This window comes from Zootoca vivipara, chromosome 7 (assembly GCF_965207765.1).
Source record: "Zootoca vivipara chromosome 7, rZooViv2.hap1.1, whole genome shotgun sequence".
Lineage (NCBI taxonomy): Eukaryota > Metazoa > Chordata > Lepidosauria > Squamata > Lacertidae > Zootoca > Zootoca vivipara.
Window position 1 is genome coordinate 49,483,547 of NC_142590.1, and position 14,474 is coordinate 49,498,020.

Below are 14,474 nucleotides of genomic sequence, written 5' to 3' on the forward strand. Positions count from 1 at the left end.
CCCTGGGCGAATATTTTAGAATTTATGAGTCTTTGTACACAGTTGGCTCAAAAGTTATTTAATAAAAGTTCCACTTTAGTTCTTCCATGGTTGTGTATTTGTGGTACTCTTGAACTGCTCTTTTTTGAAGTTGGTCACAGTGCGGTTAGGGAGTCACATAAGCATTGTAAATCCTTGACAAATTTAGTCTTACCAAACCTATTTCTGGAAGTGTTCAACAACATTTCTTTTCATCCATTTTATTTGCATCTTCAGCAATTGTAGCTAATCAGATCAAAAATCCAGTTTGTCCTTTTAAAAAACAAATGTACCAGTGCATTGCTATCTTCCTGTTCTGCAGATTCTGGATTTTGGATTGGCACGACACACAGATGATGAGATGACGGGGTATGTAGCAACTAGATGGTACAGAGCTCCTGAGATCATGCTGAACTGGATGCATTACAATCAAACAGGTACTGTGTCTCATTAATCAACCCATCAGAGATTATATAACAAAACTATATCGTATAATTCTGTGCCACAGTGGAATTGCCTCACTCTGTTGTAATATAAGAGACCTAATTTTTAAAGCATTTTTAAAGCATCTATATCATTAATGGAAGCAGGTCTGCATCTGAAGTTGTCAAATTCATGTTTATCAAGAGTACAAATATGTGCTTTTTTGCTGTCATACCAAAGCTAAGCATTTTAGGATTAGGTTAACCATTACAATTGGTTTTATTTAAAACTTTTAGGATACTGGACCAGAGATCTGGCTAAAGGAGTCTGGCTTCTAAATTCATTCTGCTTTTTTCCTCAGTTGATATTTGGTCTGTTGGATGCATTATGGCAGAACTGTTGACTGGAAGAACGCTATTCCCTGGTACAGACCGTATCCTTTTAAAAACATCTAAAAATGAACTGAAACATTCATTTTCACACACAGCAACATGTAACCCAAGGAAGACTTAGGAACCAGCCCTGCACTTTGGTGTTGGACTTCTTTCTATGCATATGAATGCATTTTGAGAACTACTGCTGCATTCTCCAAGAATGCTTTTTGCAGGTGGTTGAATGCATTATTTCAGTCAGTCTGTGGTTTAACATTAGGGTTTCAGTTTCTCTGTCTTTGCTTGTTCTTCTCTTTAAAAACTTTGAAAATGGCCTTCCACCTTGAAGGGAAAATGTAATTACTTTTTTCAACATCTCTGAGATCTGTTTTCCAGTTCCAGTAATTCAGATGTTCTGTCAAACTACTTCAATTTTGATACTAAGGTTCTATGAGAAGACCGGTTCCCTCATAATGTTTAGCAACCCCAGAGTAAAGGGATGTCTTGACAGGTCAGTGTCTTGGTTTGTAAAAGGGAAGGATACATAATCTACAGGTAGATCTGTTAATCTGTTCTAATGTAACTTGTAATTTGACATAAAATAAAGGATTTTGTGTTGTCCCATAAGAAAAGTTCCAAAATCCATATTATGGCAATACTGTACTTTGATTGTGCCAACCAAAATAGTGGACAAGGCAATCAAGCTCTCAAACCAAGACTTGGGAAGAGAATGCATGGCTGGTAGTAACACCATGGCTGTCTCTTTTTGAAGAGTCTAAAGGCAAAATGTGGGAAGAGGTAGTAGGCATTCACATGGGAATCTTAAGTGCTGTGCTGCTGTTTTGTTGTACCAAGGCTTACTTGAAAGGAAGAAACAATGGCAAATTCCCTATCTCCGGTACTACAAAAAACAGCTGTTACCAGCTGAAGCACACAAGTTTATGCTTTGTGTGAATAAAGAGCAGAATAAAGAGGAAGGGCTATAGCTCTGGGATAGAGCATCTGCTTCTTACCTTCCTAAAGAGAAAGTAGGCAGTTTTTTTTTTTAACTTGCACCCCACCTATACTTAACTTTTATCCACCTGAACTTTCTACCTCTGATAATATAAATACGATCTACTTTCTCTTTATTCTTCTCTACCTGTCCAGGTCACACACAAAGTAAATCTGTATGGCATTTCACCTAAAGATAGAAGCAAACCAGGATACCAGTTTTTTGTAGTTTTTTTGTAATCAAGCTGTATATAAATTTTGTTTAAAAAAACAAAGATGGGCATTATCAGCCCATCTTTATACCTTGGTGCAACCTGATACCTGAATAGCGCTTACAGAACCTCATTTGAATGTCTGCTACTTCCTTCTGCATTATGCAGAACTCTGTATCAAGGACTCTGTATCAAGTGCAGACTCATGGCTTTGCCACTAGCTAAATATTCTGTCCCCAGCCCCCCATTTTATCCACACAACAGCCTTAGGCTGAGCAACAGTGACTGGCCCAAGGTCATCCAGTGAGCTTCATGACTGAGTGGGGACTTGAATCTTGGTCTCCAGGTCCTAGTCCAATACTTAAGCCTCTTTAACATATTGGCACACTCTATAATAGAAAAAAGTATTCTGTGTGATCCTCTTGATATCCAGAGTGTCTTCACATGAATGTAGTTGGCTGGTATAATTCAGAAGATGTATTTGGTGCCTGATCTGAAGTCTAAATCATTGGCAGGATCACTGCAACCCTTTTATCAGTTATTAATGGAGAGATTTTGAAAGATAAGAATATCTTGATATTCTGTCCAGTTGCACTGTGTCCACCAAAATATGTTCTATGGGATTGAAACATTTAAAAGTTCCCGGGTGATCCGTCTTAACTAAAGTAGTAAATAAATGGATTGAATCCTAAGGAAATAAAATATATTTTTGCATTTAGTTTTCCAACTATTAAATATTTCCTGAAGGTGACTATGTGATGTTGATCTTTGTGGGGGAAAACTAACATTTATTTTCAGCTTTAGGCTTATATTAGAAGGTGTGAAGATGGTCAAAGTCATTTATTTTTATGGTTGTTTTTTACCAAACTTTCCCAGAATAGATGAGGCAAATGTGAAAACTATATGATACATTTATAGATTACATGTTGGATTTTTCCTTGTTTTTGCCTTCACTTCTTCCTGTTCACTTCTCCTTTTCCAAGACCCTTACAATGTGCCTTTCTCTTTCTCCCTTTCTGTCTGAGGTATGTAGGGGAAAAGGTTTCTTGCTTAAAGAGCAAAATAGACATGTTTCAACTATGTTGGGTGCAATTTTCATTTTTTACAATATAAATATTTGTACTCTTTTCTCTATTACATGTACATACTGTACTCCTCTTTTTGAATGGCCTAAACTAAGTTGTGTTTACCTTCCACAAATCTTCACCCCATATGTGGCCGTTATTTAAGGCTAGGGTGGGGAGTGATAACCATTTCTGTCAGCTTCTTAATGGGAATAATGGATATGCAGTCAAGGAATAATAACACATTGGCTTACATTATAGAAATTCTGTGAGTACACACAGCATGCAAATTGGTTTAACCAGTGGCAGGAATTTGTAAACCAAGCTTTTATTGCTCAGCTCTTGGAAATCTGATCTGCAGGAGATAGTGGGTTTGGGGGCTCCTTTAGTGGGAGTTGCCAACTTAAACACTTGATGATCAGCAGCTACAGGTAAGGGAATGATTAAATGCTCAAGCTGTAATTGGTTAATATGCTGCATGTGCAAACTTAGCTTCCATAGCTAAATTATGTGTTTTGAAAATTGCAAGAGATTTGAGCATAATCAAAGTTGTATCTGGTGGTACTGAGTAAAATCTAATATTGTTATTGCTGAACAGAGTTCATATTTCTTCTACCCTGACCCATATTAGGATGCTCTCCATATTTTGAAATTGTGAATAGGGAATCGGGGGCTGGGCCTGTGTCTTCAAGTAATGTACCTTGATTAACTCATTTGGGACAAGTTTGTGTGGTTTTTTTTATAAAAAAAATATTACTAACTGAATTACTGCAATGATCTGGACTGACTAATTGGACTGTGATGTAGAATTTGTTATGAACATATTCTAAGTCAGGATGATTTCTCAAAAAGTAGCCATATCAGAATAACATGTGTTCTGGGTACTCTTGGTCTTGAATGCCCACTTGGACCTTGCATCTGGATTTTGCTTTAAGCTTGGCTTTTTGCTGTATTCACTGTTGGTTATGGTAGCAAACTTTTCCCTTTTCTCTATGGTCAGTATTGGGACTTGCCAGTTCTTGAAATTCATGCTTTTCTGAGACCTGCATGCTTTTCTTTGCTTATGGCTTTCTATGCACTCTTTTACTTTGAGTTTACTAACAACTCTTTTTAAGTTAAGTAGCTGCTCACAAATTATATTGTTGATACATAGATCCAACAATCTTGTAACATTTTAATTGATTCATTGTGTTGGTTAGCTGCTTCCAACTGACATCTGCTTCTTGCCATAGAAAAGGCTTTGTAGTGAAGTAATTAATAGTGTGTGTGTGTGTGTGTGTGTACGCAGCAGACACAGTCTGTAAAAAAAAAAAAAGTACGACAGCAGATATATCTGTCATTACATTCAGATATCACTTAACTTTCAAATACTTCAAACAACCAGAAAATGGTTGACTTAACGTTATTTTGATGGCACATGGATTCATACTTTTGGTTGCACTATATAGTGTTCCCTTGTTTTATTTTACAAACTTGTGTTAACTTGTTCTGGCTGAAGGCTGAAGTAAATAGATGGAAACTGGCATCTTCTTTCAAAGATGAGCCTACATTGTGCAGGTTTTTGTTGGAGGCCTCAGTTCAAATCCAGCCTGGAATTCACAAAGTCGCTTTTGGGAAGTTACTGCTAGAAAGTAACTTGCTTTAAGGCTTAGTATAACTAAGGTGGGAATTATTTTGCAAATTGAATTTATATCCTGCCATTCCCTTTGACAGCCTTGATGCAGCTTCAAATTCAGGAGAATTTTAATCTTCAGGGGCTGGAAAGTTCTCACTCTGCAATAGCAGTGGGATTTCCTATGCAGTCAATAACTTTTTCTCACTCTCCCCACCATTGAGAGCATAGCTCATGAGCCCCAAGCCTGCTTTCCGATCTTAAGGATAGCAATTCCAGGTGGGGTATAACTTCTAGGGCCCCTAAGGAGTTTGTGACTAAGAGTGGGACTTTTTCAATCAGTTCCCTGCTGTGTTACACTAGCTGTTGTCTGCAAAACTCCGAGAGGACAGTGGAGGGAAGCAAGTGTAACTCATTAAAATATATATATAACTGCCCATTAAATACAGTGGTGCCTCGCTAGACGAAATTAATTCGTTCCACGGGTCTTTTCTTATAGCGAAAAAATTTGTCTAGCGAATCCCATAGGAATGCATTGAATTTTTTTTTGCCCATAGGAACGCATTAATTGAATTTCAATGCATTCCTATGGGAAACCGCGATTCGCTAGACGAATTTTTCGTAAAACGCATTTGTCTAGCGAGGCAAGCTCCGCTTGAAAAATCCTTTCGTTAAGCGGAAATTTCGTTAATCCTTTCGTTAAGCGGAAATTTCGTTAAGCAGGGCATTCGTTAAGCGAGGCACCACTGTACTATGATAAAATGTCCAGATGGGTTTGGTGACATGGGGTCTCCAATTGTAATAAAAGTCACTGATTTCACGAAAAGGATTAGGACTGAGTGTAAATAGTGTTGACTGCCAACCTCTACAAAGTGTTGACAGCACCTGAAGTAGCCAGCATCCTAGAAAGCATTTACCAACCTTTCCCAACCTGGTGCCCTCCAGATGTTTTGGATTAAATTGCCCACCATCTCCTGACCATTGGCTGGGCAGGCTGGGGTTGATAGGAGTTGGGAGTATCCTAGATTGAGGTGAATTGGTTTTATGCACTATTAAAGTTAGCCTCAAAGTTGCTACTTTACTCAAGCTTTAAAAGTTAAGTGACAGCAATTTCTATTTTCACTATCACCAGTGCATGCTAGTCTTTTACCATACTGCTTCTGCCACTAAATCTTAACTGTTACTAATGACTGGGAGTATAGGTCTAACCTTAAATAATCACAGAGAGCATCAGTTATACCTGTTAATCATCATTGTATTCTGATTGCAAAATGTGCATGTTTGCCACTATTGGATAGTAGCTTGGAATGGTGGACAAGCCTTAGTAGAGAAATTATAATATAGAGCATAGAGCAGAGCAGAGCAAAAAAAAAAAAAGCACTTTGACCATAGAACCTCAATGAAGATGTCTTCAGTTTCAGTTCCTTTGGGCAGAAGTTTGGGTATATTTTCTCTTGTAAGGGTAGAAAGATTTAGACTGTAAAGCTATCGTTCTAAAGATTCTAGGTGCACTTATTCTATTCTGAATTAGGAATTGCTTCATCCCTTCCATGAACAGGAAAATTGCAACTTGTGAAAGAGGAACCACATTGGGTAAATTCAACCTTACAACAACTGATCACTCACATAAGCAGTTGTCTCAGTATATTAGCTGCTTGCAGAAACAAATGTGGCTAAATGTGTTCACATTTCTTGAACAGATTTGGGTGTAGGATTTTCATCAGGTGAATATTTAAATGGTATGTGTCTTCTACATTAGATGTGTGCTAATATTTATTATTATTATTAATTATTATTATTTTGATTGAGACATTTGGTTTTCTTTCGCCCCCTTTAGTTTTATTGGGCTGCTGTGATTTTTTTCCCCTCCCATTTTATTTGTCCCAGCATTTTCCTTTATGGTCCATCGTTAGATATTGATCAGTTGAAGCTCATTTTGAGACTCGTTGGAACACCAGGGCCTGAGCTTTTGAAGAAAATATCTTCAGAGTCTGTGAGTTTAAAGCTTGACTGTAATGCCTTGCCTTTTTGGATTTTGTGTTTTCCCTTTTGCTTTGCTTGCTTGTAGACTGCATCTATCTCCTTCCTGGTTAGTTTTGTCTTAAGCTTGTTTCCTTAGACACATCTTATTTTCCTTAGACACATCTTGAAGCCTCCCCTCTCTGCCTCTGTACTAGTCTTCATGTCCCATCTTACCTTCTTCTATTTTCTGTCTGTAGGCTATACTAAACTTAGCTGAACACTGTGTACTTCATTGCACACTCTTGCTAAACGCTGTTAGGCACATGCTGCTACCAATATCCCATATATATCACATCTCCTAATGGATAGTGCTTTCTTTAAGTTGGATTTTGGGACTTGCATTGAGTGCTCTTTCACAAACTGTTTCAAGAAGGGGGAAATGTTTAGGAACAAGTATGAGCATGAATCATGTTAAAAGGCACATTCCTGTTGTCACTAGTGCAAACAGCTTGTTGTTGGATCATAACATTGACCTCAGTCCTAAAAGTGCTCAGTCATAAAGGTGATATCCATGGAAGTAATGATACAGCTGGGGTTTCCCCTCCATAAGTAGCATTGTTCTGCATTCATGGGATGATAGCTAATCTACATTCTACACTTCGACATAGGAGCAGCTGGGTTTTGCAGCTTACCAGAATAGCAATGAAAGTTGGATAGGTGCCCCTGTGCGAGTGCAGGTTTGGCTTCACCAGTGTGCGTCACCACTGCTGCCTGGTCCTTCCCTATCCCTGCAGCATCCTAGTAAGAAGCAGCAATGCCATTGTCAGTAGGGTAGCCCTGTAGCCTACTCTCATCACACAGGCCACTGCTACTTACGCATGGATGATTTTGTCATATAAAATATTTTTATTAGAAACTCATTTAAAATAGATCTACAAGAACCCTAATTTAGATTAGGCTTACTGAAGAGATTGAAACATGTTCGGAAATAAGAGGGGAAATGAGCTGAAAGGAACCCACAGATTGAACATATCCATATTTGTTTACTAAATGCATGTTTGCCAGTTTAGCCATAAAGCAGTGGTGGAGAGCCAGCATGGTGTAGTGGTTAAGAGCAGTGGACTTGTAATCTGGTGAACCGGGTTCGCTTCCCCGCTCCTCCACATGCAGCTGCTGGGTGATCTTGGGCTAGTCACGCTTCTCTGAAATCTCTCAGCCTCACTCACCTCATAGAGTGTTTGTTGTGGGGGAAGGAAAGGAAACTGGATTCTTAGCCACTTTGAGATTCCTTAAGGGGGAGTGAAAGGCAGGATATCAAGTCCTCTTCTTCTTTTATCACTAAATGGAGTGTGAGGAGGATGAGCCTATGAAACCCGCACCCCTACCCTGCCTTACCCCCTTAAGAATTCTGATACTGGAACAGGGAGATGGGAAATTAAAGCAGCAGTATTCAGGTAGATAGGGCAGGGAAATGGGTTGTTCCTACCAATCATGCCACCCTTCATCGTAGGCTAACCAACAAGCAGGTATTTAACAAACACAGCTGTTGAGCCCCCAGTAGTTTTCTGGAATTAGGCTGATGGTACTTGAAAAATACTTAAAACATGCTCTTGAGAATGGGGAAAGTTATAAAAATAAAAAGGATTCTTCCTTCTGTGAAGTGCTGTGATACAGTGGTACCTCGGTTTGCGGCCGCAATCCGTTCCGCAGAAGTGTTCACTCGCCGAGGCGTTCATTCACCAAAGGCATGCTTTGCGCGTGCGCGAAGCGCTGATAGAGTGCTCTGCGCATCTGACGCCGCAGAACCCGGATGTAAACACTTCCGGGTCCACAGCATTCGCACGCCAAGGCGTTCGTAAACTGAGCTACCGGTAGTCGTAAACCGAGGTTCCACTGTAGATGAAATAGACAATGATGCTTATAGTCCTACTTTTTCACCTTTTGCACATCTTGGTTTTTGCTTCAGAAGGACCATGTAATCAGCAGCTGGGTCATACTGCAAGAATTTAATGGAACATTTTTTCTGGGTTAAGGAAATCACTGGCTCCCGAGAACGAGCATATATTGACAGATGGATTTTTATTGTTTCTATAGTGCCATCTGTGCATGTTGCATTTTACAAAGAACATATTTGATAGGACCCAACCCCAAAGCATGTGTTCTTAGAAGACCAACTGTACCTGTGCTGTGTATCCATTGAAGAGAGTACTGAAAAGTCTAGCCCATCCCTTTATAGCCTTCTAAATGAGAGTCTCCTTTGGAGTAATGGGCTTTTAAATGGCTGCATCTGCTCATAACTTCCTGCCTTGCAGTATCGGTGTTTGCAGCCAACTTGGCCCAGATCTTATCCAGAAAACAATGCTGAGTGAAAAATTCAGAATTAGATGACAATGCATACTGCAATACAGCAGCTTGTCACCTTTAGCATCCTCATACAGTTAATTTGAGATGAAGTAGCAGGTGAAGATTCTTCTTAGGCTCATACCAGATGAACACCCTTGCTATGAAACATGGATCAGATGCAGTCTTGACTGGATGTGTGTTAAGTAGCAAAAAGTATGTAAACTGTTTTGATGAAATGTAGGAATGATTGCCAGGAGGGTAAGTAAAGGTATAAAATAGCAGCATTGAAAAGAAGGGCATTTGAAGTTAACTCCCTCTGTGTGCCCCAAACTTGAGCTGTGTATCTTTTTAGAGCAGCGAGGACCAGCTTTTTTGTTCACATACTCGCCCTTGAGGTGAGGGATAGGGAAGAGCCATGCTGCTCTTGTGTGTTTGAGGGTATTAGAGGGGTAGTAAGAGAGGGTGCCATTGTAGTTGAAGCAGATTGGTCTCCTGCTCACCCCACCCATCTTACTTGCAGGTTGGGGTTTTTAACCATAAGATATCAGATCTGAACAAAATGTAAATCAAACTGTGCCTTGACAAACGCATAGCCTTTGCCTTTCTTTCCTGATGCGGAAGTTGGTAATATTCAGGCTAACACATGGTCGGTTTTCCCAGGACCACTTTCCATTGGTTGTCTAATTTAAGGGAGATAATAGACTCACTAAAACTTCCAGTCTGTAGTAATCTTCATACATGCATACCCTTTTTAACCGTCTGAAACATATAAAGGCCTGAAAGTAGGCCCATTGTCCAGCCAGTTTGGAGCCTGTGGTTTAATTAAAAATCCTACAGTGGAGTAAGAACTGTGGAGGCTATATTATGAAACTGATTCCACCCTCCCAACTTGGCATAAATTCCAATAAATAAGAAGGTTTTTTTTTCTTTTGTAGACAATATAGCAATGCCAAATAGTATCAAATAGCAACATTATCTAAATAGGGAAAATACACAACAAGATTTTAATGGGAAAATAGTTGTGATAACCTTTTAGGCTAGAAAATTATTTCAGTAAAAGGACTTCATTTGGTTCTGCATATAATTAAAGCATAGCTAGACAAAATACTTGAAAAAAATCATTGTCCTCTTTCCTCCCCATATCATGTGCAGTTGAACAAAATTAAATGCTGTATAAAGAAATGTGCTACATGAAGCTTAAACTGACTACTGTGCACTACTATTCACTGTACAGATGTTTATTTTGCCATAGTTGCCATTAAATTGGCTTTCTCTTGATCCCTGACACCTAACATTTTTGTGCAAGGCGAACAGCATTCTAACATTGCATATTTCTCTATTGGCATTCATATGGAGGAGTATATCAGATACTGCATCCTTAGCGTATTGGCTTGTGCAGCAAAAGAGTGAAATTTAAGCTTTGTAAAGCCAGATAGAATAAAATAGTATATCTTTAGCAGCCATCAATTGGCTCACTTCCTTGTTCAAGGTGACTTTTGTTTCTAAAAGGGGCCAGCACCCAGTTTAAGGCTGCCAATTGATGATTATAAACAGTGAGCAAGCATCTGGCTTTACCAAAAGATTATTAACTGTTTTCTGATTTTACTTTCTGGTCCGCTTTCCTGTAATACAAAGATGGTGTGACACACAGAGTGGTAATTGCCTGTAGTGTGCAGACTAGATGCATTTTGCATAATTGTCTTGATTGTTTGTTCACACTGATGATGATATATTAACAAAGCCCTTGACTAGGCACTTAAGATATTAACCAGCTTCAGCAGATAATGCGTCTGACGGGGACACCCCCTGCATATCTCATTAACAGGATGCCCAGCCACGAGGTGAGATGTGACAGGGTGTGCATAGTGGTCTGCAATTCAAAACATTTCTTTATTCGTGGATCTTCACCCATCTTCCAGGGCATAGCCGTACTAATGCTGCTCACAAAATTGAAACAGTATAGAACACTTAAATACATTATCACAGCTCTATCCCCCAATCTAAAACCAACAGTGTTAAAAAAAAACCCCAGCACGCTGCACTTAAACATAAGATAGACTGGAAGAGTTCAGAATCTACTTTAAGGCAAATATAATTGGGTTATATGAATTCATAGAGGTGGAGCCACTACAACAGAAGTCCTGTCTCTGCCAGAGGACCAAAGATTAAGGCTCTTATGGCCCAAGCAGGCCCATATGGGTGCAGACAGTCCATCAGAGAACCTGCTGCCAAACACTTGAGGTCTTTAAAGACTAAAACCATCACTTTACATTGAGCCTTGAAGCAAGCTGGCAACCAATGAAACTGGTATTGTGTAAGGTGCTCAAAACACCTAGCCCCCACAAGCATTCTAGCAGCTGAGTTTCCAGAGCACATGGTAAAGGTAAAGGACCTCTGACAGTTAAGTCCAGTTGCAGACGACTCTGGGGTTGCGGCGTTCATCTTGCTTTACTGGCCGAGGGAGCCGGCATATGTCCGCAGACTGTTTATCTGGGTCATGTGGCCAGCATGACTAAGCTGCTTCTGGTGCAACCAGAGCAGTGCACAGAAATGCTGTTTACCTTCCTGCCGTGCTTTCAAACTGCTTGGTTGCCAGGAGCTGGGACAGAGCAACGGAAGCTCACCCTGTTGCGGGGATTTGAACCGCGAACCTTCTGATCAGCAAGCCCAAGTGGCTCAGTGGTTTAGACCACAGCGCCACCCGCGTCCCTCTTTCCAGAGCACATTATGATAGTCTAATTTGGAGGTTGTCAGAACATTGATAAGTGAGCTAGGTCTGCTTCTCTGCATAGAGCCACAACTGGTGAACTTTCCTAAGCTGATAGGTTTCCCTTTATAGTAACTAGGATTTTTAAAAAATGTGCTACTGCACAGCTGTAGGCAGCATAATTAACTAATACTTTGGGTCTTTTAATAACAAGTAATGAAAATCCATTTGTATTTGGTTAATGATTAACTACATAATGACACCTGGATGCCACTGCTGACCTCCAGGAACTTGTCCTCACTTGCGGCAACCTTCAGTACATAACAGGCAATGTTCTTCCAGCCTTACAACGCACAGTGCCCTAGTTCCAATGCTTGTTAATTGTATCTCTGTCGCTGTGGTCAGTTTGGATGAGAAGAGGATGAGGGTAAGATAAATGCTGATTAAGCTCAAGCAGGGAAAAGTAGACACTCATAGGAGCTTATAATGATTAGGAGGCACAACCTTAACAAAATGTTTTTCTTTTTCTCCAGGCAAGAAACTACATACAGTCTTTGTCTTACATGCCGAAGATGAATTTTGAAAATGTATTTATTGGTGCCAACCCCTTGGGTAAGACTTGTCAGCAGTTCCATTACAGTGGAGAATCCAACATGCAAACATTGAGGTGTTTAATGTCTCTTGAGATTGACTGATGTTTTAAAGTAGTGCTCTTTGTCCAGGAGGTGAAATAACTATTTATTTAAAATATTTATGGACTGTCTTTCTCAGCAAAGTCAATGTGAGGCTCAAGCCCACAACCCTGAAATTAAGAGTCTCCTGCTCTACTGACTGAGCTATCCCAGCTCATTAAGTTCAACTCTGCATCTTATGGAAAAACTTGCTTTATATGTAAATTTTGGTTCAAGAGATAATGCAACCAAGTGTTTGTTTGTTAAATACTACTTGTAGCTTCCTATCTGAAGAGGTATCCAAAGCTGTCAACTCAGATTTGTTTTCTTGCAGGTGCTATTTGCAAAGCAGGTATTGATTGCGTACCGCTTGGGGTATATTTTAAAGTAATACTCCCAAGTACAGCTTTAACCGTAAATCACTCTCCATTGTGAAATTGTAATATTCCTTCAACTGCTTGGACTGAATCCTTATCTACTATAGTTGGGATGGGGAACTTTTGGCCCTCTTGATGTTGTTGGACTCCTGACTTCCATTAGTCCCAGCATTATGGCCAATGGTCAGGGATGATGGGGGTGGCAGTCTAGCAACATCTGAAGGGCCACAGGTTCCCTGCCCTACAGGGACTTTTTAAGAACTGTTGTACAATAATTCTCTCTCTTCCTCATCCCTTGACCCCTGAAGCTGTAGACTTGCTGGAGAAGATGCTGGTGCTGGACACAGACAAACGAATCACTGCTGCTGAAGCGTTGGCTCATGCCTATTTTACGCAGTATCATGACCCAGATGATGAGCCAGTGGCAGATCCCTATGATCAATCCTTTGAAAGCAGAGAACTTGACATTGAAGAATGGAAAAGTAAGTTTTCTGGGAGACTGATTTGGTAAGACAAGTCTTGATGGGTGACATTCACAAATACTATTATTGTATGCTCATATAGTGAAAACAACTTGGCAGGAGGTGATAAAATATAATGCAACTCAGCATTACTTTGAATAGAGGAGGCAGGGGGCGGTGGGAGAAATAACTCAGTTCTGGTGGTATTTTGTAAAAATAAATAAAAATACAGTCCTTTGGATTTGATGTCAAATTAGGCCTGAACCTAATTGGTGGGGGTTCACAGAACCCCGTCTTTTTTCCATGTGCTGTTCATTGTCAATAGTGCTTTCTACAGTTTGCAACATATTTGCCTTTAAAACTGGAAGAAGTGGAGCTTCTGTCAGATTGAATGATTCTGTAGGGAATAATGTAGGCAGCATAAGATGCAGTTAATCAGAACTGGATACATGATGTCACAATCAAACAAGTGAGGGGAGCCCTTGCTCTGAAGGGCGTGGAACACTTCCAATGTTTCTCACATCCTGCCCAATCGTTGCCAAAATGGAGGTGTGCGGTTCATGAGGGGTGAAGTCTTTAACACAATGTTCTCCTCAGTTTCTGCATAGCGTTACATGAAGCTGCTGCTCACAAAAGCAATAAGTTTGTAGACTTGACAGAACCTGGTTAGCAGCTGCCGTGTGTTCTGTCACCTTGCTCCAGCACAGTGATGGCCAAACATGGTCCTCCAGCTGTTTTGGGACTCCAACTCCCATCATCCCTATCTAACAGGACCAGTGGTCAGGGATGATGGGAACTGTAGTCCCAAAACAGCTGACGGGCCATGTTTGGCCATCACTGCAGTCCAGCAAGTAGATTCAGGTCTGGCCTATAATTACAGTCATACCTCATGATACGTCCGCTTCATGTTGCGTCTTTTCAGGTTACGGACGCGCCGAACCCGGAAGTCCCGGAACAGGTTACTTCCGGATTTGGCACGTCTGTAACCTGCGCACATGTGCAGAAGCACTAAATTGCGCTTTGCACATGCGCAGAAGCGGCGCTTCATGTTGCAGCCTTTTCATGTTGCGAACGGGCTGCCGGAACAGATCCCGTTCACAACATGAGGTACCACTGTTTGTGAATCCAGTGTGCAAATCTGGAAACAGCTAGTACCTAATTTTAGTTCAACTATCTTTGTTGACTCTGAGGATTGAATTAACTAGGAGTGATTCATTATCTTGTAGGGGAGGAACTGTTACCCACCGGCTGCACTAAAGT

At 40.3% G+C, this 14,474-nt stretch overlaps 1 protein-coding gene across 2 annotated transcripts in view; it reads left to right on the forward strand.

Moving 5' to 3' along the window:
* MAPK14 (mitogen-activated protein kinase 14) overlaps positions 1-14,474 on the forward strand; it is a 31,248-nt gene that overhangs the window by 14,660 nt on the left and 2,114 nt on the right. Inside the window, exons 7-11 of one of the 2 annotated variants that reach the window (XM_035121263.3) lie at positions 341-455; positions 803-874; positions 6,607-6,686; positions 12,239-12,317; positions 13,062-13,235. In XM_035121263.3, coding sequence (XP_034977154.1) covers positions 341-455; positions 803-874; positions 6,607-6,686; positions 12,239-12,317; positions 13,062-13,235 — 520 coding nt within the window. Of the gene's footprint in view, positions 1-340; positions 456-802; positions 875-6,606; positions 6,687-10,759; positions 10,840-12,238; positions 12,318-13,061; positions 13,236-14,474 lie in introns of both variants that reach the window. The other variant, XM_035121261.3, reaches the window with a different exon arrangement.